General features: G+C 40.6%; 2 protein-coding genes across 14 annotated transcripts in view; one reads left to right on the forward strand and one right to left on the reverse strand.

Annotated features, from left to right (window-relative positions):
• Positions 1-7: 7 nt before the first annotated feature.
• Positions 8-3,010, reverse strand: taf11 (TAF11 RNA polymerase II, TATA box binding protein (TBP)-associated factor). 2 transcript variants are annotated; one of them, XM_005448599.4, is made up of 6 exons: positions 2,903-3,010; positions 2,351-2,540; positions 1,225-1,355; positions 1,044-1,131; positions 848-944; positions 8-759 (listed from the first exon to the last, which is right to left on the reverse strand). In XM_005448599.4, the coding sequence occupies exons 2-6, from the start codon at positions 2,516-2,518 to the stop codon at positions 629-631; spliced, it is 615 nt and encodes a 204-aa protein (XP_005448656.1). In that variant the 5' UTR covers positions 2,519-2,540; positions 2,903-3,010; the 3' UTR covers positions 8-628. The 2 variants fall into 2 exon arrangements, with proteins under 2 accessions (XP_005448656.1, XP_003439008.1); XM_003438960.5 differs by having other exon boundaries at positions 2,716-2,987.
• Positions 3,011-3,601: 591 nt separating this feature from the next.
• The window catches only part of LOC100702957 (ankyrin repeat and SAM domain-containing protein 1A), a 61,847-nt gene continuing 43,007 nt past the window's right edge, over positions 3,602-22,441 (forward strand). For 3 of the 12 annotated variants that reach the window (XM_025901320.1, XM_025901317.1, XM_025901319.1), the window contains exons 1-4: positions 3,602-4,204; positions 16,200-16,280; positions 16,482-16,638; positions 17,513-17,575. In XM_025901320.1, coding sequence (XP_025757105.1) covers positions 4,035-4,204; positions 16,200-16,280; positions 16,482-16,638; positions 17,513-17,575 — 471 coding nt within the window. In that variant the 5' untranslated portion in view covers positions 3,602-4,034. The remainder of the gene's footprint in view (positions 4,205-16,199; positions 16,281-16,481; positions 16,639-17,512; positions 17,576-22,441) is intronic. The other 9 variants (XM_025901322.1, XM_025901323.1, XM_025901324.1 and 6 more) reach the window with 5 other exon arrangements.

Raw genomic sequence — 22,441 nt, forward strand, 5'->3', positions numbered from 1 at the left:
TTACTAGTATAATGCAAACTTGACTTTAATCTCAAAGTACAATATTTACAAATACAGTTTAAACAGAATTCATCAAGTCTTGATGACAACCTGCACAAAAATATAAACTGAAGTAACAAATATCAAGAACCCAGTTTTTCCATCAAGTCTGTCTTGAGTCCAAACTATTTCCAATTCCAGTTCATGGTCAAACAACTAATACTATTGGCTACAGAGAAGAAGGGCCTTAAATGATACGAAGGCTTTCAAATATGGAATCAAACTAAAAATGATGTTTGCATTTTCAGCTTGGCCCTAATCACATTGAAATGTTTCACTCAAAAAGAAAAACAAACAAAACATTGGCTATTAAAATATAAAACATGTTTTAAATAAAACCATAATTTCTCACGGTTTAGTTGCAACCAATTTAATGATGAGAAAAACGTTTACCTCGACTTTGAGGGGTGAATGGCAACTCGGCTTTACTTAGCAGCTGCCTTGACTGCTCTTCAGGACTGTAGTCACTGCCTACTTGGCTGCAAGATGTGTTAAGTGGCTTCATGGTGAGTTTTCCATATGCTCTGCACCACTTATTAAATTACTGGCATTTATCCGTCATCCTCATACAATCTGCAGCTCAGGTGTGTCAGTGAAAGAGAATGTTCTTGTACTTTGTGTTGGGAATCTGATCTCTACTCTTCAGCCTCCTCACTGCTTCCCTCATGTGCTTAGGCTGAAGTGGTGGTGTGTCTCCCCACTTCTCACAAACATCCAGAGCTGTAAAGGCAAAGACACCTCATGAAACTATAATTCATATAACCTTGTAGTCTGGGTGATTTCGGTTTTCTTAAATCCTCCAACTAACCTTCCTCGACAATTTCCCCAGCAAAGACCTTTGCGATACCAGACATGGCAATAACCACATTCTGGGACACCGATGATCCTGTTATTGACTGGATGAGCTAGAATATTAAAATAAGAGGCATCAAATCAATACAACAATTTCAGGGTTTTTAATACTTCCTCTATTAAAAAAACCAAAAAAACCCCAAAAAACTTACCCTTTTAATGGCAGCCTTAGGGAATGCAGAACGTCTGTACATTTCATATCGATTCAGCTGCTCTTCAGAAAATGATGACACCAAAACTCTGAAAATGTTATGGAGTTATGGTGAATTTTGGCAAATTACATAATTTCAAGAATAAGAACGATGACCTGTGAGATTAAAAAGGCCGTCTTACTGCATCTTCTGTATTTCATCTTCATCAACCTTGTGCCGCTTCTCCTTTTTCTTCTCAGGTTCCACTTTTAACCTTTTCAAAGGAGGCTGGCCAGAGGTTCCCTCTTCCTCATCTTCTCCTCCTGGTGTTTCCTATCCAGTGGAAGACAAAATTATTCAGAAATACTACAAAGAAAGAGACACCACTGTGAAACCACATAACAAAAACACAAATGACAGCCTGTAAATTCAAATCTGATCATTCAGGTTTTAGGATTTTTGTTGGTTTAAACTATGTCTAACCCTGTCCACACTGGTCACTCCCAGTGAAAATCTTAGCATCCTTAAACTCCACCTCCTGTCTTTTTGTTACCCCCACTGTCTCCAAACAACACCTCATTGCAGGTCTCATTACCATCTTGTATGGCTGCACTCCCTTGTTCACTTCCGTTTTGCACGGTTCATTGCTTTGGATGGCTGAGCCCATATATTTATAGACTAATCTACGCTCAGTACCTCAGCTCCTTACATTTTCACTTTTAAGCCTATTCCCCTCTCATTCAAGTACATGTATTCTGTTTGCTTCTACTGACTTTGATTCCTCTTCTCTCCAGCACATATCTCCACCTCTCTTCTATCTGCTCCCCATTCCCACTAACAGCCACAACGCAGTCTGAAAACATCAAAATTCACATAAACTATGACCTGCCTGACCTCATCTATTATCCTGATGTACCTTTAACCTATATGTAATTCCTGCCGCACACCTCACCATTGTCTCAATATCGTTGTACATGTCCGGTAACACCTTTACATAGTTCTCTGCCACTCCTGCCTTATCATGCTGTAACAGCAATCCTCCCTTGGCACCCAATCATTTCCTCTCTCTAGATCCATTTGTTACCATATTTCCATCTCTATCCTTAATCACCCCAACCTTCTTCAAATACTTTCCATCTTGATTTCTCCGTCTACCAGTCGATACAAGTTCTTTTTCTCCTTCCTCACATACAACTCACTATAAGCCTTTGCAGTGCGTCCAGCCTTCCAGTACTCCTGTTTACTTTCTTCATCGCCCTAATTATCACACTTTTTCTTTTATAACCTCTTTCTTGAATAACTTATGCAAATGACGCTCCGAAACTCACATGTTTAATTTCTTTAAGCTGATCTTGCGACGATGTCTCTAGGTTTTCATTTGCAGGTTTTTCTGTGGCTGAAGGATTTTCGCTTTCCTCTGACTTCAGGTGCTCCTCGTCGGTAGGAGATGTCCTCTCAAGTGCATCATCGCTCTTGATCCGTGCAGGGTCTGCCATTTTACTAATTTCACTTTAGATTCTGCAAATATCAAAGAAGTTGATGAGATACTTAACCCCAACTCTAAAAAGCTAGCTACAATTAGCTAAATTACTTAATTGTTTTAGCTAGATAGCCCAGAAATTAGGTACATTAGTATTAATAGCAGTGTGTGGATAAAACTTTACAAAAAACAAACAAACGAGTATGCACATACCCTGTCCGCAGCTAGGCGTCAACAAAGCAGCGGCAACAGTCTGGCCGTCAATTTAAGCTAACGATTAGAGTTAACGATTAGAAGCTAGCGGCGGCTAACATATGCCTGATTTATATAATATACCCCAGTACACAAAATTATATTCTAATGAACGCAGTAGCTGTGGATTATATAAATATGTAACCACCTATAGTAAGAGGTACGATGCATCAGATGGCTAATTTCCCTGGTAATGTTGCTAACACAGCATACGCATTTCCGTTTCCGTTTTGTATGAACTTTATTAACACCGCCTTCTGTGTAGTAACCAGCGACGGACTATGGAAGTAACGTTCAGAAGTTAGGAATAAACAGGACGATGTTCATTCATTTGTTTGTTTGTTTCGTTTTGCTTTGTCTTTTTGCCCCTTAATTACAGCGCAATATTCAGTAAATATTCAGGCTGCAAGTGGCTTCTGTCTGAAATAAATAAAGCATAATATATTCCTTGGTTTTCTCTTGTTATTTCCCAGATTATCTACTTTCACTGGACAAAATGCTGTAAAACATTTATTAATTTGACCGGAATTAATACGATTAGAGTTGCCTAGCTGCTAATGTCAGGTAGTTCCATTGACAGTAAGATTAATTCACAGTTATAGTTATTCCTAAAAAATTTTATTCTTAATTTGTGTTCTTCTTATTGTTATTATTATTGATTTTATTACTAGTAGTATTATTTGTATTTATAGACTACCAATCAGTAACTTAAAAAGCGTTTAGTAAGTAATTAAGCGACTATGTATGGACGTTTACTGTGGATACAAGAGGTCAGAGGCGAACAGATCTTAAAAGCACTGAATGGGTAAATCCTGCCTGTCTCTAACCAATGCGCCATCTTGCTTATATCCATCCACCTTCTGATTGAAGCAGTAAGGGCGGCGGTATTAGGGGGTATAAATGTGTGTGTGTGTGTGTGTGCGAGTGTGTGTGCGTCTGAAGGGTTTCGGATTGGAGATGCATAAAGAAAGGGCAGTTTCGAGGAAGTGACGGACGACGCTCAGTGGTCTGGTCAGAGGAAGTTTGTTCGATGCTTGTGCCGTGCTGTTGAAGGAAACTTTTCACTCCCGTGAGCGCCAGAAGCACCCGTGGATCGGGACGGACGGATCCAGCGCGGCGGAGGGAGCTTTTGTTTCCTCTCCACACTTAGCAGCACTGAGGAATAACTTGAGGTCGGGAGAAAGAGGGGCTCGCACAGGAATTTCACTCCCATAACCAACCCCCCTCCCCTTTTTCCTTCTCTTCCCCGCGCCTCCTTTGATTTCTTTCTGGGATCCGCGATGGGAAAGGAGCAGGAGCTTCTTGAAGCGGCGCGCACGGGAAACCTGGCTGCTGTGGAGAAGCTTTTATCCGGGAAGCGACAGTCCGCTGGCGGATCGTCTGGGACCGGTGGAAGCGGCAACAGCGGTGGCCACGGCGCCTCCTCTCATCCGCTCTCCAGTCTGCTCAGGTAGGCTTAGGGAAAGCCGAGGCGAGGTGGCTCTGACTACATGGGAGACAGCCAGCAGCTTTGCCCCTGGCGAATATTACCCAATCCTTTATTGTTACTGCAAGAAACGATGTTTCATGTTTGCATGCTTCCCTGCATTGTCAAACAGTCGCAAGCCAAACCAGTGCAGCGCCCAAGCAGTGGCATGCTTCTTTGTTAGCCTACACCTCCTCCTGTGTTACTGCCATTTCTACTATAATGTGCACAAACAGCCTGGGAGGAAATTATGCAACTTAACTAACGAAATCTGCAACGAATCGGCCCACGATTACGTTTAAAGAAACGAATTGCAGATGTGTCAGTAATTATAATGCTTACATGGCGTCTGGACGTGAACACAGTCACAGGTCTGGAGATGGAAAGTCTTGTCACAATTGGATTCTCATTGTTTAGCAAAATTCTCTTATTTTAAGGAAATCTTTGTCGTATGAAGCCTTATTGACTATCCTCAGATTTGTGTGAGCCAGGAATATGACTTTCTTTTTTTAGTAGTCACTGGAGGAAGTCCTCGGTGAGGTAAACGTTTGATGTGGTTTGTCACATCTATTAAAGACCTACTCTGTATGGTTAGAAAGAGTTAGCTCTCCTTCCTCCTGCTCTCTCTGTCTGCCTTCAGTAGTTATGAGGTCACTATTAAAAACTGAAAAAACAGCCCAGAGTTATATAAAGTAGCTGTCATACTTGCCCACACTGTATTGTCTGCAATTGATAGTGACTGTGGACATAACCAGATTCAATTACCCAAAATCACACACTGGGTAAAGCTAAAAGATATAGTAAAGGGACAAGCCCTTAGTAGAAGTATAAGATCCCCGTAAGGTTGTGCAGATGTTGAGAACATTAAATAAGATATTAAAAAAAAAATCAAATAAAAAAAAATCAGATAAGTTATTTTTCATTTTGCGCTGTGTTATCTGCATTATTGGCTCACCACAGTTTGATTCTTGTTTTTCTCTCTGGTGACAGATAATTTTTTTTTTTTTTAATCATGAAGTTTCTGTGTGTTACACGTGATATGAAAACCTGCAAAGAAAGAATAAAAAAAGTCCTTTTGTTGAAAAGGAGTCGACTCCTTAAAAATATAAGGCTTATAGCCTTTTTAAATGCTGCCTCTCATACAACCTGCAGGTCGCCTGTCTGTGGTAAAGTGTATGTCAATCATGTAAAATTGCTCCCTTGGGTTTCCCGGTAACAGCCGCCTTCCTCTGAGGGAGAAGTGTTAAGGCAAAGCTTGGGGTGATGCGCCACTGTGTTACTTAGTGGAGACTGCAAAATTTGCTTGAGATTATTACATTAAATTCTCCTAATTGGAAATCCAATTCAGAAATGTCATGCAGTGAAGGCTGACTCGTCTCATCCTCACTGCTCCGTGGGCGGACTGGCGAGCCCATTGTGTCATCTCATTTGTCTTGAGCAATCGGTGTTTGGCAATGGGATCTCTCGGAAATTATTGGCTAGGCTCGGGAGGAAATGAATGAATAAATAGGTGGTGTGTAGATCTAAAAAGCTTCTGGCTGGTGACACTTGAGAATACTGGACAGGCTCTTATAAGAATTTGCATGAGTGTTGACTCTGACTGGCTGCTTTGGAGGGCTGTTTCTGTTGTGCATGACATTTGATTTGGTTTCCACAATGAAAATGTCAATACATCTAAGGGTATTACAGTGGATTGGTACAGTGGCACAGGCTGTGGGTTTGTATGTGCATGTTTTTCCAACCCCCTTTTATCAAAATCTCTTTGCAACCCATTCATCATCCATTGTTAGAAAGTGCAGGCCTGTAATCCTGTCAGAGGAGATTTGATCTGTGGCTAAGACAGCTTTCTTTGGCGAATTTTCGCCTGTTCTGGTTGTGTCAGCTTGTACCTCCGCTTGATTCCATGTCCGTTCATTTCTACTTGTGTAATAACACTTTTCCTTACTTCAAGTTGCTTTTCAGGCTCAGTTATATGAGATGATATATAATGACAGTTATTGCTGTTGTCAGTTGCTGTTTGTATTTGACCTTGTACATTCAATATAGTGGAAAAACCTACTTGTTTATCACGTAAATGAAACCACAGGTGATGCAGATGAGTGAGCTAATCAACTTTAGTCCCATTCTTTGAAGTGTTTTGTTGTGTGTGTGCTTCTGCTAGATCGTTAGCGTTCTTACTCTGGAATGGAACGCATGTTACGACTTGCAGTGTTTTTGTGCGCAGGCTGTTGTACAGCTCTGCTCGGCTGAATGTCTGCTTTCCCAGGAGGCTGCATCCCAGCCGTTGCCATGGTATAGACACTGACCCCCGGCGTGTTTAACACCCCTGCCGCCCCAAACATTTGTTCCATGGTGCTCCATTAACACCGAAACGAGCTGGGCAGTGCTTCCTCAAGTAGTAAGATCACAGTGTAACCTTTTTACTACTACAGCACAGCGGCGGCTACTCATATTTAAGTTACATGAATTTAATTTTAGGGCATATATTTACTTGTTTTTCCTCCATACTGTAGTTTTCACTAGAAGCCCTATGACCCTTTTTGAACCCAGAGGTATACAGGAAGAGACCAACACTAGTATTTCCTGGCCCAGGTCATCCAAACACAAGCAGCTGCAGCAGTTACACCGGAGGTAAGACAAGTCCCTGGCAGGGAAAGTGCTTGCCCACTGAGGGGAAATTAACAGAGGAATGCATGGAGTCCTGGACAGACGCTCTGAGAGCTTAGCCAGATGAGAGTTGGTCTCCCAGCTCCACAGCCGTGTCCTTTGTCCCACTGACAAAGCGTCAAATGGTGCTTTTCATATTCATTTCAGCCCAAAAAAGACCATTCTGGGGCTTTTCTGTACTTTTTTTAGTTTTACAAAGAAAATTGAGCTGTCATTTGGACTGAACTGGACCACCTATTAAGAAGAGTTCTCATTTAGGCCTTTGCTTCTAAAAGATGTTGACTGAAACAAGTGGGGCTTTTTCAGTGTTTGGAGATAAACATCGGCTTAAGATATTCACGAAGGTCTCTTGAAATATAGTTTCCCTAAGGGATGTTTTTCTGCTTTCTGAATGCTCGCTAGGATCATCAGCTTTGATACTTGGTTAGCATTTTAAGAGGCTTGGGCAAAACTCCAGATCTTTCCATCCCATTACATCCACAATTTCTGGCTCATCCCAAGCAGACCCATGCTGTCAGGCTGCTGTCAGCCGAGAGAATATATGCTGCAGGAGAACTTGCACCTACTGTCCTTTTGAAAACACTATTTCCTCTAGCTTCTCATTGTATTGCGACCAGTGTGCAAGTATGTGTGAAGATGCGTTGCAGGGACGATGTGTGTACAAAATGACGGGCTCACAGTGGGGTTTGGACACCCACTATCCTTAGCTGTGCTTCAGAAAAGCTGGACATTCATGCAAAATGTCTCAAAATGGCATTTTGTGCAGAAAGACTGTGTTAAGAAGGTAGCTTCTACTTTTTCACAACCACAAAGAGCCTGAAATCATTCCCCTGTAGAAATCTGGGCCAGCAGCAGGCATGGCAGTTACATTTCATCATTTGTTGACCTCTGAACTGAAAGAATTTGTAGCTGCTTCAACCCAGGAGGGAGCAGTGGTAGCTGGGAAATCTAACACCACCATGTTAGCATTCCTAGAGCATCTGAGTTTGGGATGCTCTGCTCTATGCGTTATGTTTCCGGCTCGTGTTTGTGTAGCCTGAGAAAGCAGGCTGAAAGGCACTCTGTAGTGATGAATTCCACAGATGTGTGAGAGGTGGGAGCAGAAGCCGACAAATACAGCATCCTTCCCATGCAGTATGTAGCCCTCCATATTTTAAACTAGTGCTGGTTGGCTAAAAATAGATTTCATCCAAGTGGGTCAAGGGGTTCTTCATTAGCTTTGTGGGGAAAAGGCTGCTTTGAACTGGTGTGAAATTAAAATATAATTATAAGGGGGGCAAACAAGCAATATTTATAATGGAAATTATTTATGGTGAAGCTATTTCACAGTATTTCTTAATACTGCCTAACAATTATGAACATTCATATTACTCAGCATCTGCATTGTCTAATGACATCTGCTTATCTGCCAATAAAATGACTTTTTTTTTTTTTTTTAACAAACAGTGACTGTTTATCTGTTGTGCTAAATATATTTTGTGCTGCCTAGATGTTCAGAGACTTCCAAAAGATTTATTTTACTTTGAATATCAAACCAATAGCCCCAATTTGGGGCTATGGTTCAGCTGACACTACAGAGACTCATGTACAGCCCAGTGGAGTAATGGAAAAACATGTGGTCCTGAAACTCGTCTGGTTTCTGAGATAGAAAGTGTAAATGACAGCATTTTATCTGCTCTTCCTGCATTAAAGAAACAGAAGTTGATATGACTGCTACACACAGACACCTACACTGACTCTTATGGTCATGTGTTTATGTGAACCGTATTTAACACCAGCTACAAAAAAGTAGCAAATGGACAAATATAAACTAACGTTGATGAGCTTGCTATTTCTGTGTGTGTTTGTGTTTGTGTGTGCCCATTTTGACCATATTTATAAGAAGAAACTTTCTTGTTGTGTGTAGGCCCACATGTGTTCACTGGCTACTTGCAGCCCTCAGCCCAGACTTTTTCATTCGCCTTGCCTTCTAAGCGGCGTCTTCTTTTATCTCACACTCTGCTGCTCTCAGCAAACTCAGCAGCCCACCTGCTGGGCCCACACCAACCTCTACTCCACCTCAAACTTAAAACATGTTGTACTTGAACCCAGATTAATGACACAGTGTGTTGACACAGGAAACAAATTTGCCTCAGTCTTTTTTTTTTTTTTAATTCCCCTTTGCTTTGGTCTTTCTGCAAAATGTAAGAAAGAAACTGAACAAAGTTCTCTGGAATGATTTAACCTGTGACTAGGCAGATTCACACCACACTGTACCTGTGAAATGCATCTACTTTCATATTCACACATACTGATCACCACAAAGAAGGGGAGATTGGTGTCAGAGTCATTTTAAAAGTCATTGTGTCAAATTTAAAGAATGACCGTGCTGATGAATTTCTTTTCAGCAAAACTGAGAATCTTAAATAACTCCAACTGGATTCTACAGAAAATCAACTTCAAGAATCGGCTTGTGTGCATAATAGAAAATAACTGCCTATCAATCCAACAAGATTTGAGCTGAAACTGAACATGAGCTTGCTCTTTCAAGCAAAAGGCTCAGAGGATGCCAGGGCAAACAGTCAGATCTGTTTCGTGTGCAGGAGCATCAGCTGTGAATCTGCGATTAAAAGTGTTCTTGTTCCATCTCATTCTTTTTACGTCTACCTACCTCACCTCCAGCATTTTCCATGTAAATCATCTTGATTATGCCGCCTCTCACTGGACTGCTCTGATCATAGTGGGCATATGACATATATTCACACCTCCTGCTGTAACACAGTTGCACTGTGAAGTGCTCAGTGTGGTGTATTTATGAGGCATGAAGTCTTAATCAGGCTTCATCAAGACCGTGTCGCCTGGTGAGCTGCTGCATGTCTGTCACGCAGTTTGATCCGTTTGAAGTGTTTCAGACTTTGGGAGCACTAAAACAAGATTGATACTGTTCACAAGCCTCGTTGAAATGTTTATCGTCACAGTTAAGATTTCTGAAATGAATGAGACTGTTCATTTATTTAACTAATTTCAAAGACCTCTTGCCTCAAGGATTCTTTTTGAAGCACTTTAATCAAAGTGGGCGATCAGTGGGTCTTCCACTTTGATCCAAGCTAAAATATCTCAGCAGCTATGTGGCTTGCCTTGAAATTACGGTCAACCCTAGTCCCCAGAGGATACAACCACAATTGGAATCACAAGGCTTTCATTTGTGGTTCAGAGTAAAGTCTGCTGACAACTATTGTAGCGATTGTTATGATACCTTGTAGAGACATTTGAGTCCCCCTCAGGATTCCCTGTAATAACTCAGGTGATCTCTTAACCTGCCTTGTAACACTGTTCTCACTGGGATATTTCTGCTAGCTTGAGATGTATTTGTGTTTACGCCCTAATCGCCAAAGCAGGGAGCATTGTGTATCTTCATTGATGACTGTTGCGATAGTCATTTAGCTAACAATAATGTACCTAAACACAGTGTCACGGAGCTGTTGGGCATGAATAAAATTCTATTTGATAGCTAATACAACATGGGCTCACTAGGAGTTCTAGAAAATCAAAGTTTCTCCATAAATGGTCAAAATGACAAACCACATGACCAATAAGTTCTCTTTATCAGTAGCTTTAAGACTTGTTAGTCATAGACTTGTTGAAGCCGTGCCATACTCGTGTCATGCATTTGAAATTTGGTTGCCTAATACGTTTCCCTGTGCCAACTAACTCGTTATACTGCTTTGTAGCTATAAACACGCTCTCCTGTAATTTCATCTGTAACAATGTGTATGATGAGCATGTACTGCTTAATTACAGTCATAGCTATTCGGTCCTAACATCAATTAGATGTTAGCATCTTAACAGTCTTTTTTTTTTTTTTTCTTCTTCTTCTTCTGCTTCTTCTTTGTCAGTGAGTGTAGTACTCAGCAGGCATAGGGAACTCTGGCCAGTGCTTCAGTCTCTGCTGAGGAGAAGATGTTCGAGTAGACTATTTGGCAGCAGGGCATCTGGTTTCAGCACCCGCCAGCAGGATGCATAATTAAGCCCAATTTCCCTGACGGTGGGCAACATGTGCCAGTCACTGCTGGGCTCGGTGCCCTGGTCTAGACTAATCCCTGGCAGTGTGGTTACACTGCTAATAGGCTGGAGGGCAAATCTGTTTATTTGACACTGGGTTCACACACACCTGGGTTCTTCTTTGCTTAAACCTACTACTGCATTATGCCTTGCTCTTTTCCTGGGGCTCACTGAATAAACATTTACATGCACTGTCAATGTCATTTTTACCACTGATGCACTCTCAGTTTAAAAATTAGATATTTGATTACATAGTGTGGGATTATCATGTTTGTTATATTTAACTCTAATGAAAATCCTTAGAGTATCTGACATAACTCTGGCAGAAATCATGTTCACAGATGAAATAATGTGCTAAAACATTTTAATTTACATCACACTGTTTAATAATAAAAGAGCTACACGTAATGTTAGCTAATGTAGATGTGTGCAAACGAATGCAGCTTTACTGTAAATGACATGAGTTCACTGGCCCAAGATGATGTAAGCTTTTGGGAATGTTGATCAAATAATGATAAAGTGCTGAGATTTTTATTATACCTGCAGTGCCATGATTTTGCATTTTTGCATTTTACATATTTCTGACACTTAGACAAAGATATTACGATTTTATTCATTAAAGGAACTTACTTTTTCCTCATAGTCAACTAATTGCCCCCTAAACGTATTGCTCGCTGTACCACCGTTGGCAGCAAGAACTGCAGTCAAGCATTTGTGATAGCTGACAATGATGTCAGTGCCAGTGAAGGCAATGTCTTTTACTTTTGAAATGTTTTACTTCATCCACACTGTAGGGCTTTCGAGCGTGAACAGCCTGTTTTAAGATCATGTCAATCTGATTTAAATTCGGACTAATCCAAAACCGTCTTTTTGGTTTTTTATAAGCCATTCAGAGGTGAACTGATCATTGTCCTGCTGGATAACCCGAGTGAGCTTCAGGAAGCAAACTTACAGCCAGACATTTTCCTTCTGGATTTTTTTTGGCAGAGAGCAGAATTCATGGTTGCATCAGTTACAGCAAGTTGTCCTGATTCTGAAGCAGCAAAGCAGTTCCAGACCCATCACACTACCACCGCCATGTTTGACTGTTGGTATGATGTTCCCTTAATGAAATGAGATGTAACAGGAGTCAGACTTTTTCATCAGTCCACAGAATATTTTCCCAAAAGTTGCGGGCATCATCAAAATGTGTTTTGGCAAATGTAATACAAGCCTTTGTGTTCTTTTTGGTCAGCAGTTGATTTCACCTTAGATGCCATTTATGTCTCTTTCTTATTGTTGAATCATGAACTCTGATCTTAAGTGAGGCGAATAAGGCCTGCTGTTTAGATTTAGATTTTATTCCAGCTTCTGTTCTGGCTTCCTGGATGAGTTGTTGATGCACTCTTGGTAGGCTGACCACTCCTGGGAAGGTTTACCAGTATTCAAATTTTCTCCATTTGTGCATAATGGCACTCACCGTGTTTCCTTGGAGTCCCAAACCTTTTCCAGACTGATATCAGTGACTTTGTTTCTCATTTGTTCCCAAGTTTCTTTTTCTCGTGGCATGATGTGTTGCCTTTAGTCTATTTCACTTTACAGGCTCTATTTAAGTGACTTCCTTCTTTAATGGGTCTGGCAGTAATCACGTCTGGGTGTGGCTAATAAACTTGAACTCAGCTTCCCAAAAAATTTAGCTGATCACACTTAATTCATGATTTAACAAGGAGGGGCAAAATAGTTTTCCACACAGGGCCAGGTAGGGTTGAATAGCTTTTTTCCTTTTAATATATGGAATTACCATTTAAAAGCTGAATTTTGTATTTACTTGGGTTATCTTTGTTGAATATTAGAATTTGTTTATATAAAATAAAGTATGACAAATGTGCAGAAGAACTAAGAAATGAGAAAGGGGTGTGATCAGTGTGCTATTCATTGCTGACTAGCTTTAAATGAGTCAGCAACCCATATGGCCTTTGTACCCGACACCCACCATTAGGTGGCAAATTTAGTCATCGGGTTTTCCAGCCCATCGATCAGTGGCTAAAACAATTAAATATTCCAATACCTTGATTTTAATATTGTTTGAGTATTAAGGATGTTTGATGCTCTAGTCTGTTTTAATTTGTTTAAACAGCAGACAGTATACATTTTAAGCAAGAAATATTGTAAACAGTGGGACTAAAATGGGATTTTACTTGTTTATATTACTGGGTTTATTGAATATGGATAAAACTGCAATACAGACTTGATTTATTTACCAACATGATTTAATTTCAAGACTGAAAACCATACTTCAATGAAATGAATTGGTCTAAATAAATAATACATCAGTGACTTTTGGACTTGAAGTTTATTAGTAAACCTAAATATTCAGTGCATATGACTAATATAATATTGTTAAACCAATAAAGTAAAGACGGGAAATAAAAGATGGAAAATGCCCTTATCCATCCTCCGCTCTTTGTAGCCAGGCTTTGTACAAAACAGAATTACAGTCCTCCAGAATCTCTTTCAAACTTAGGCCTCATCCTGCTGATATTCCCTCAGGCAAATTAAGGATTAGCTCAGCCTTTCAAACAGGAATTCCTCAGTCAGTTCCCATGAATATGCCCCCTCCCAAACCAAATCAACTCTGTTTTGACCATTGCCCAGCTATGGGCCTAAGCCCCATCCCTCAGTTAGGTTGGTTGTGAGCCGTAGTAAGAGGATGAAGTGGATTGTCGAGCACCACTCTGACTCATGCCCTTGAATACCACGCTGCCAAAATGCTCAGAGGACGTAACACTTGTACTTCCCTTAAAGCTGCTGCTGCAGGCACCTCTGTTAATAGCAAACTGAAATACTATGACAGTGAGAAAATGTAATGAGCTGACATCTTCATTCCCTCTGCGTGGAGGAGATTTTGATAGGATTAATGATCGGCTATGTCCCCGATTAGAAGTGAAATATTATGGCAGTAGAATAATGCGGCTTGGGATGTGTCGTGCTCCTGTTTGGGTTTTTTATTTTTGGGGTCATGAGGATGATGTGAAACACTGTTTGTTTCTGTGTGGTATTTTTAGATTTCCCCTCTTTTTCTACTGGCAGTAACACAACAGAGATTCATGACAGATGAGGAAGACCAATATGTAAAAGCAACCTAAAAATACGAGCTTAAAGGTTATGACTTAAAATGTGAAAGGGAAATCTTGCCATATGTCTTCTGATACAGCTGACTTCTGTCTTGCACAATGTTTCTTTCCAGAAGATTGTCAAAATTCTGGATGTGGATATACTACAGGATACATAAAAGTGCACAGTGAACTGTTGCCTTTACTTGTGTAAGACAATGAATGCACCAAAATCAAAGGTGCATGATCTTGCATCTCTCTTCTTCTTTTTTTCTTTTTCTGCCCTGTGGCACATTTTGTTTAATTCTCCAGTTGTAGTCACTGCTCTGTTCATGTTTATGTTAATTTGTATATGGGATTTCTGCTTTAAGCAGTTATATAACTCTTTATCTAGGACAGCAACTAGAGGTCTGGTTCAGTCTCCCTTTTGATGTGTTCAGTGGACAAGCAAAGGACAGTGTTGCTGTTCTCTTTACTGCACATTCAGTTACTTTTAAAAGACAGGAAGTGAATTTGTGTGTGTGTGTGTGTGTGTGTGTGCCTGAAAAGTTGACATAATCATAGCTCACATATTTTCCACTCTCTAACAGAATTTTATCTGTCCCTACCATTTCTTGCCACATGTTCCCACTAGTCTTTCCTCCTGGCACTGCTTTTGATATCCCACTTCATGCGTGCTGCCTGACTAGTTGGGATGACACCCAGAAAACCTGCTGCAAGAAATAAACAGCTTAGGTTGTTATGAGTTGTAGAGTGGTGCGTCTCTACGCGTCGATGCTCTGTCAGGCCCATTGTTCTGCAGGCTACAGAGCCCTCCAAGACACTTATTTAATGAGACGGCTCTGACTGTGTAATTGCAGGCTGTTCTCAGAGCTATTATGGGAGATGTATTTTAGGGGGGCAAAACAGCCATTACTGCGGCAAAAATGAGCCGTGAATGTGGAGCAAAGTCACACTCTGTCAGTGACATTGATATAAGGGTGAGCATCTACTGCCACGCTGTCTACACACTGATTATGTTACAGATCAATCCTCAGTGTATCTTTAAATGTGTTCAACTCCCAGACCGTGTGTTTAAATTTGTTTCTACATTGTAAAGAGTTGGAAATGCACTGTGCTGCTGCTATTCTTTTGCCTGGTTCTCTCCAGGCTTCATTCATAGAAGTTACTTGCTTGCCACCATCAAAATTCTTACCAGTAATAATTTATGAAGCTATCCAGCTGTCAAAGCAGTATTTTGCATTTCAGACATCTTTCCCAGAATATCTGAAAAACCAAATAAATTTTACAAAATTCTCATCTCTTTTTAAACAAATCTTCTTACATTTATGATAGATTCTCTGTGAGGCCCAGCTGTTTTGCTCCAATTCTCTTTCAGTATGCCAGATGACTCTGGTCTCACATATTTGGTTCACTAGTGCTGGGATTTCCTAGTCACATGATTTATTTAGGATGTTTTAAGGTCTTCCAGAGAGCCTCACTATCCCGTCCTGGCACTCTATCTCTCTTTTAGCTCGTGAAATTACTCCCACTACTCCGTCTTTACCACCGCTCCTGTCATCATTCTCCTCCCTCCTCCCCACAGTGCTCTTTGCAAATTAAAAGAAACAAACCAATCTAAGCTGACAGCTGAGTTCAGCTCAAATAAATGAAAGGCCAGCAGTAGTTTAGCTCTGTCTTACACTTTACCCCATCGGTGCCTTTTGGCTCCATCCCAAACCTTTGTTTATTGTTAGTTAGATTACATAACAAAAGCCTATTCTACATCAGGACCTTGGCCAGAATAATCAGGCTTTGGTTGCACAGACTTATTGTAGATGAGCTCATCTCAGTGGCTTCCTATTGCTGGCAGTACTTTTTTTTTTTTTTTTTTTTTTTTTTTTCTCTCTCTCTCTTTTTCTGTATTCCTAATTTGATGAGGCTTTTGGCCCAGTGGTTCCTCATTCCTGACATCCCACATCTTCATAAAGAATAGGAGAGAACATGAAGGTTTGCCACCACCTTAAAGCAGATGTAGCCGTGAGAGACTGGAGCCGTGAGATAGCAATCAGAATAGCAACAGTCACACCCGTGGATAGACTTTACAGAGGGATGGGCAATGTCTGTTTGGTGTAGGGTATGGTATTCCTGTTGTGTATTGCCTGTGTTATGGAAAACTGACAATCCTTTCTGCTTTTCAGTATCTGGAGAGGCCCCAATGTGAATTGCGTGGACAGCACTGGATACACCCCTCTTCACCACGCCGCCCTTAATGGACACAGGTAGATTAGCGATCACCGTTTGGAATTCGGGAATACGTCTGTTTACGCTCTGAAATTTAATGCAGTCTGGCCTGGTAGGCCACTGTCCAACGGGGAAGATGAATCTATTCATTGACTGTCTACTAAGGCTCTGAGTATTTATTAATGTCGTTTTTATTGTTTGTTTTTTCTGACCTGCCCTGTCTCTTTATTCGTCTACAGCGAGGTGGTGGAGGTGCTGCTAAGAAACGAGGCTCTGACTAACATCGCAGACAACAAGGGCTGCTATCCTCTCCATCTGGCTGCGTGGAAGGGAGATGAGCATATCGTAAAACTTCTCATTCACCAAGGACCTTCACACCCCAAACTCAACGAGCAGGTCTGCCCATACACTTAGTCATCTATGTTAATGTGCATGTGTTAATGTTGGTCACTCTTACACTTCTGGTTTTGCTTGTACGTTCCTCATGCAGTACATGTAAGAGAAAACAGTATTGAAATGACGTCAATTTTCAATGTGTGTCTGCAGCAGACACATAAAGGCCTAATGGAAGCTTCCTAGCCCTCTTTTACGCTAATGATTCTTTGCTTTTCAGCACATTTGATCTCTGGTAGTGTCCAGAGGACCTTTCTGATCAACTATACGACGTTTATCCTTTTCTAAATAGACTAAAGTGGACATTTTTGCAAGAAAAGTCATACAGAGATTGTAAAATTCTAGTGCAGCATGGCAAGTGTTTGAATAAGATGAACGTTAAAAAGACTGTGATGAGAGTACATGAACTCCAGTGCATCTTGAGCCTCAACTTCTCCTTTGATAATGTGATACTTGAAGTGCTTTGACAGCTTGCTAGAGTGAAAAGTGCTTGTTTCCTCTAACCATTTTAACTGTTTTAACTCCTACATTTGATATTTTATTTGGTTGCTTACTGCACAGATAGCTTCCAGACTGAAACCATCCCTGGCCTGTCCTATTTGAGATGAGGAGAAATGACCCATAATGAGCTTTGCAAACCTAGTCAGAAACATTCGGTCAAACAAGCATTCATCTCTAACCACAAAGTCACTCAGAAATATCTTGGTTTCATTTTGTGTCATTTCTCCCTGCCTGTTCATGACATCTGATTGTTTATTAACTTGTTTGGTTTTTCTTCTCCTTTTTATTTAGTTTGGTTCATTTGTGACCATCACTCATTTGTTCATTGCTTGTCTGAACCAAAACCATCGACCTATCTTCTCTTCCTCCCTCCCAGAGCTCTGTAGACCATAAAGAGTTCAAACGCTGTGGGCCCTTTGACCCCTATATTAATGCCAAGGTGTGTACAGTGCTGCCAAAACTTTTCCTTTAAACCTGCTTCTTTGCTTTACTGCTGTGTTGGCTTTCTGTGCTTGGGTGTGTTTGTCGCTGTTGCTTGTGGGGTTACTCTGCTGTAGAGATATGGGGAGGCTTTTAATTTCGCTGCTATCAGTCAATCTCTGCTCTCATGCTTTCTCCACATGTTGTGATGTCCAGTTATATTGAGATGTTATGTTTACCACGGGGGACTCTGTTGTGCCAGCCTCTTGATCATGATTGTGAATATATAAGGTGTTGTATTAAAATGCCCTTGAAGGTTTAGTAAATGACTGTCTTCCAGGGGACGCTGTAGGTCATTTGAGTCTTTTTCCAATGGGTGAGAAAAACCTGGTTTAAATACCGTAAAGTTGTTGGCAACACACAGTCAGCTGTAGAGGATTATACTGGAAGGATGCGCACACCCCACCATCAATTAAGCTATTATAATCATTACAGTATTACTCCAATCTTTCAAAGGCTGAAAGCTGTATGAGATAAAGAAAGTCGTCTGTTAAATCTGCCACTGGCTTTCGATGGATTAGCACAAATTCTGGTTTTCATGGTTCCCAGACAATAAAGTATTTTCCTAAGGGGCCAACATGAGATTGAGATTTTTGTTGTCAGAGATAAATGTCTTAACAAATGGAAGATAGTAACACTGGTTACAGGGATTTTTATCTCCTAGAAGAGGAACAGAAACTTTGATCCCGCTGTGTTTTTTGTTTTTGTTTTTTAATCCATTGCTGCCATGAAGCAATAATTTTCTGTTCCATTTTATGATCAGATGACGGAAAAACAAACTGCAGTATTTTGTGTGTAATGCTAATCAGCAGGAATTAGCATTATAGCATGCTGAATTAAAATGATTAAACATGACAGATGTGGAAAAAGTACAGTGACTATATAAAAATGAATATAATCCGTCCGTGTTGATGTAGAAATTGACTGTTACTGAAATGAATTCACCTGGGAAGATTGAATGAAATCACTTGACATGTCAGCACTACTGTATATTTTAATCTGCTGTTAATAAATTTCACTAAGGATAGACACATACTAGTCTTTTATGTACAGATCATAGGTAACAGAAATTCATGTGAAGTAACTACTTGCTGTAGTACCTGCTATATTCCACCAGGCGCAACCCTATAGCATTCAGCTACCCAGAGAAGCCCCAGTCACAGCCTTTCTACATGTGTGCAGAGTGCTCAGCTGGCAGTGTCATCCTCACAGTTAGTGCAGTGTACAGGGTGAACATGCTGGTCGCTCCATGATTTGATTTTCTGCAGGCAGAGCCGGAAACCCACCCAGGCCAGTAGATAAAGCTGCACACTATTTTAGTACATTGTCACGTTTCCCCTGGACTAATCTTCTTAGCATTTGGATGGGAAGGCTGGCTTTCTTTAGTGCTGATATACAGTACATCAGAGCATGTATTCTGTGTGTGTATGGATTGGTTCTAATGCTTTTCCGTTTATTCTAATTCAAGGCTTTAAAAAAAAAAATTATACTAAATGGAGTGTTTTTTGTTCTGCTGAGATGTCGAAAATGTCTCAGTGTAAACACTTCTGAGATAGTTTGTTCCCCACTCCTGGTCATGAAACTGAATAATTGATGCCTTGTTATTAATAAACCAGAAATCAGGATGCAGTGTGGGTGGTGCGACCCTGGTTGTGGTCATGGTTGATGGCATCATGTGACTTAGTAGACGGTCTGTGCTCTGAATCCAGATTCATAACAATCCACATCAAGAGCTCAGTCTCAAGAGAATGGGAAGGATGGGAGGTTTTCAATGTAAAAGTCTCTTTGAATCAACATCAGAGGTGTGTGTGTGTGTGTGTGTGTGTGTGTGTGTGTTTGTAAAAATGGGTGTATGTCCTCCTCCTGCTCCCACATCCCAGTTTGTGCTTGCTCTGCTGAAGAGGGGAAGAGGTGAGACATTGTCATAGTAACAGTGTCACGGTTTATTGGTCCTGCGGTGGCAGTGAGAGACCCAGTGGAGAGATGCTGGGTTTGTGTAAGCTGAGTAAGCTGGTGTTGTTGAGTAAGGTGTGCAGTGATGCTGTACAAAACTTCTAAGGGACTACAGCTTCAACAGTAACTCACTCAAGAAATCATCCTGGATTGAGTCCAGTTTGCTGTCATCCTGGTCCAAGAAGTTAGCCAAACTAATTTTTATTCATCATACCACCATTCTGTCTCGTGCTGATACTGACCTCTGTGGGAAGGCCACTTTGATGATGTTTCAAAAGCCTCAGCAGGGGAGTACTGGCCACTAGCCACGGGATACCAGTTGGGTTAGGGATGTAGAGTACATTCTGTTCTTGAAATTTAGCTGAAGATTCTGGAGTCCAACAAAAAGTTAACAAGTAGCTATTTTCAGACTGAATCTAAAAACTAATCATTGTTTTCATGATATTTTCTTAAATATGTTAAGTTTTGTCTTGTGCTTTTGAACTGCTAAAAGCTGGTTGGGGAAAATCATGGAACTTTGTGGTTAAATAGTAATACACCAGTATATCGTACACTTGCAGACATGACATGTCATTGATGTACAGATGTCCAAGAGTGATATTTGCAGTATATGCAGTGACTGTAAATGTTAATTTGATCTACAAGAACTGGAACTCGGGTGGGTACTTGTAGAAGTGTTTATTTCATGATAAAGGAAAACAAATTTGCAATTAAGGAGAAGAAACTAACAGCAAGAAAATGATGAAACAGTGGAGAAAAAGCAAATAATGATGATGATCTCCTCTTACTGAAAAAGGAATCAGTGGACGTTTCCCATGCAGTGTATCACATGTCGCGTCATAGTTGGAATGCCGGCCTTATTGTTATGACCATATCTCATCCAACACCCAGTCCGGATGTTCAGCATTAATCATTAATCAGCCTTTTAAAATATGTTGAAAATTTTAACCTGCAGTGCAAGGCTTAGTCATCTCTGTTACTGCTGCTGCTTCCTCTTCAGTTCTGGTAAACCAATCACTGCTGGTGAATGTAAAATGCAGCCCTACTGGTGGGACTGTCACCACAGAGATGAGAATCAAAACACAGGTATACTGCAAAATATAAAGAGGATTTATCTGGTACTCATCAGCTTAAACTGGATTCCTAGTCCTGCATTTGTGTCTATTTGTGCCACTCTTTGGCTAAGCAGAGAGAATTCAACCAATGCACAGGCTACAAACACTTATTTGGTGTTTCCAGGAAGCTGAAAAAACCCCCAGTAACCACAACAAGCACTGATCTGAAGTACAACCAATGCCTTCAGTGGAGTGTGATCTGTTAGTTGCTCTTTGCCTGTTAACACTTGTTTATTCTAAGATACATGACCAACAACAGCACAAACATGCACAAGAGCAGCCCACATTACTGGGTAATAGATGGCTACAACATGTAGATATGTGTTTGCTAAGTAGCAACTACCAATGCACTATACCACAGCGATACCTCTAATGAGCGTTGTGTTCACTGATTTGGCAAGAGCTGGTTCGTTTATATGTAACGGACCTTCACTCAAGTGTTCCAGAAAACCTGCATGTGGTGCTCATTAGATCATTTTTATCACTGACCTCCTTTTTTCCCTTTTAATAAATTACCATATTTGACCATTATAAACCTTAGTTTGCCCAGACTTGTCATGCTACCTCTCATCCAGGCTTTCTTATATAGGTCACTTGTCTAATACAATATACAATAGGCTGGTGAATTCTGACCCAGCCTCAGATGTGCTTTACATGTCCCCGCACACAAGCCACTTTAGAGCCATTTAAAATAAGTATCCAAGAAAGGAACGATATTTAATGAAGATAAATTGAAATATTTTAGTTTGGTGCAGGTTTAAGCCAAGGTCATGTGAGACTATATGCAGAAATGAAGCTGATCTTATGCCTTGCTCTCTTTGGTGTGCAGTGGAAGTTGCTGATGGAAGCAGTAGATGCAATATTTCTGACTTGGGCACCTCATTATCAAGCCGAACAGTTTCCCTTCCTTCCTCCAGGCATAATGTTTGCAGTGTGACAGCACTCTCATTTATCCCCTCCGTCTGCCACTCTAGTGTCCAGCTCATGCCTCGTCAACACGTTGCACTCCCTTCTGCTCTCGGCTTGTCCTCCAAGACCTGTTCTCAACTCACTCATGCTAAGAAGTGCATGAAGTATGCTTGACATGCCCCCGAGGGAACTATGTTTTTTGATTTTTGATTCCTTATTTTAAAAAGTGCAATCGGGGTTTCAGCATTGTCATACTTACACATTTGTAAGTGTTAGGGTGTGTCTCCCATGTCAGTTTTTAGAAGTTTGAGGAGGAGGGATTCGGGGCAGAGCCGGAGTGTCTTATTTTGATAGTTTGCCAGCTGTGTTTGGAAGGTGGTGTATTTTAACAAGTGCAATACGAAAATTAAAAGGGTAGAAAACGCCCCTGTACAAAGAATTACATTCCATGGCTAGAAGCCATTTAGGCATCCATCTCATTACAAGACTCCAAAGCCTGTAATCCATTACTGTAGCCTGCCTTTATATTATTGGTGCTCTGTGTTATATGCAAAAACAAAGGGCTTTTGACTAATAAAGAAAAATACCAAAGCTGGAACAAATGGCTACTTTTTTGTGATTAACTGGTTTATTTATTTATTTATTTGAGCAAAATATAGAACAGAAATCCGAACAGAAATCAGCATTTCTCAGCAAAGCTCGCCTTCTTCCTCAAACTCCCAAACAAGTCATCACTGTTCTTTAATTATTCTTGGCTACAATTGAACTTAATTTTAATTGTTCCATAACTCATAATAAACCTAAAAAATTAAAATTGAGTCCAGCTGCAAATGACTACTTTTTTTTTT

The sequence above is a fragment of the Oreochromis niloticus genome, linkage group LG20 (genome assembly GCF_001858045.2).
Source record: "Oreochromis niloticus isolate F11D_XX linkage group LG20, O_niloticus_UMD_NMBU, whole genome shotgun sequence".
Classification (NCBI taxonomy): Eukaryota; Metazoa; Chordata; class Actinopteri; order Cichliformes; family Cichlidae; genus Oreochromis; species Oreochromis niloticus.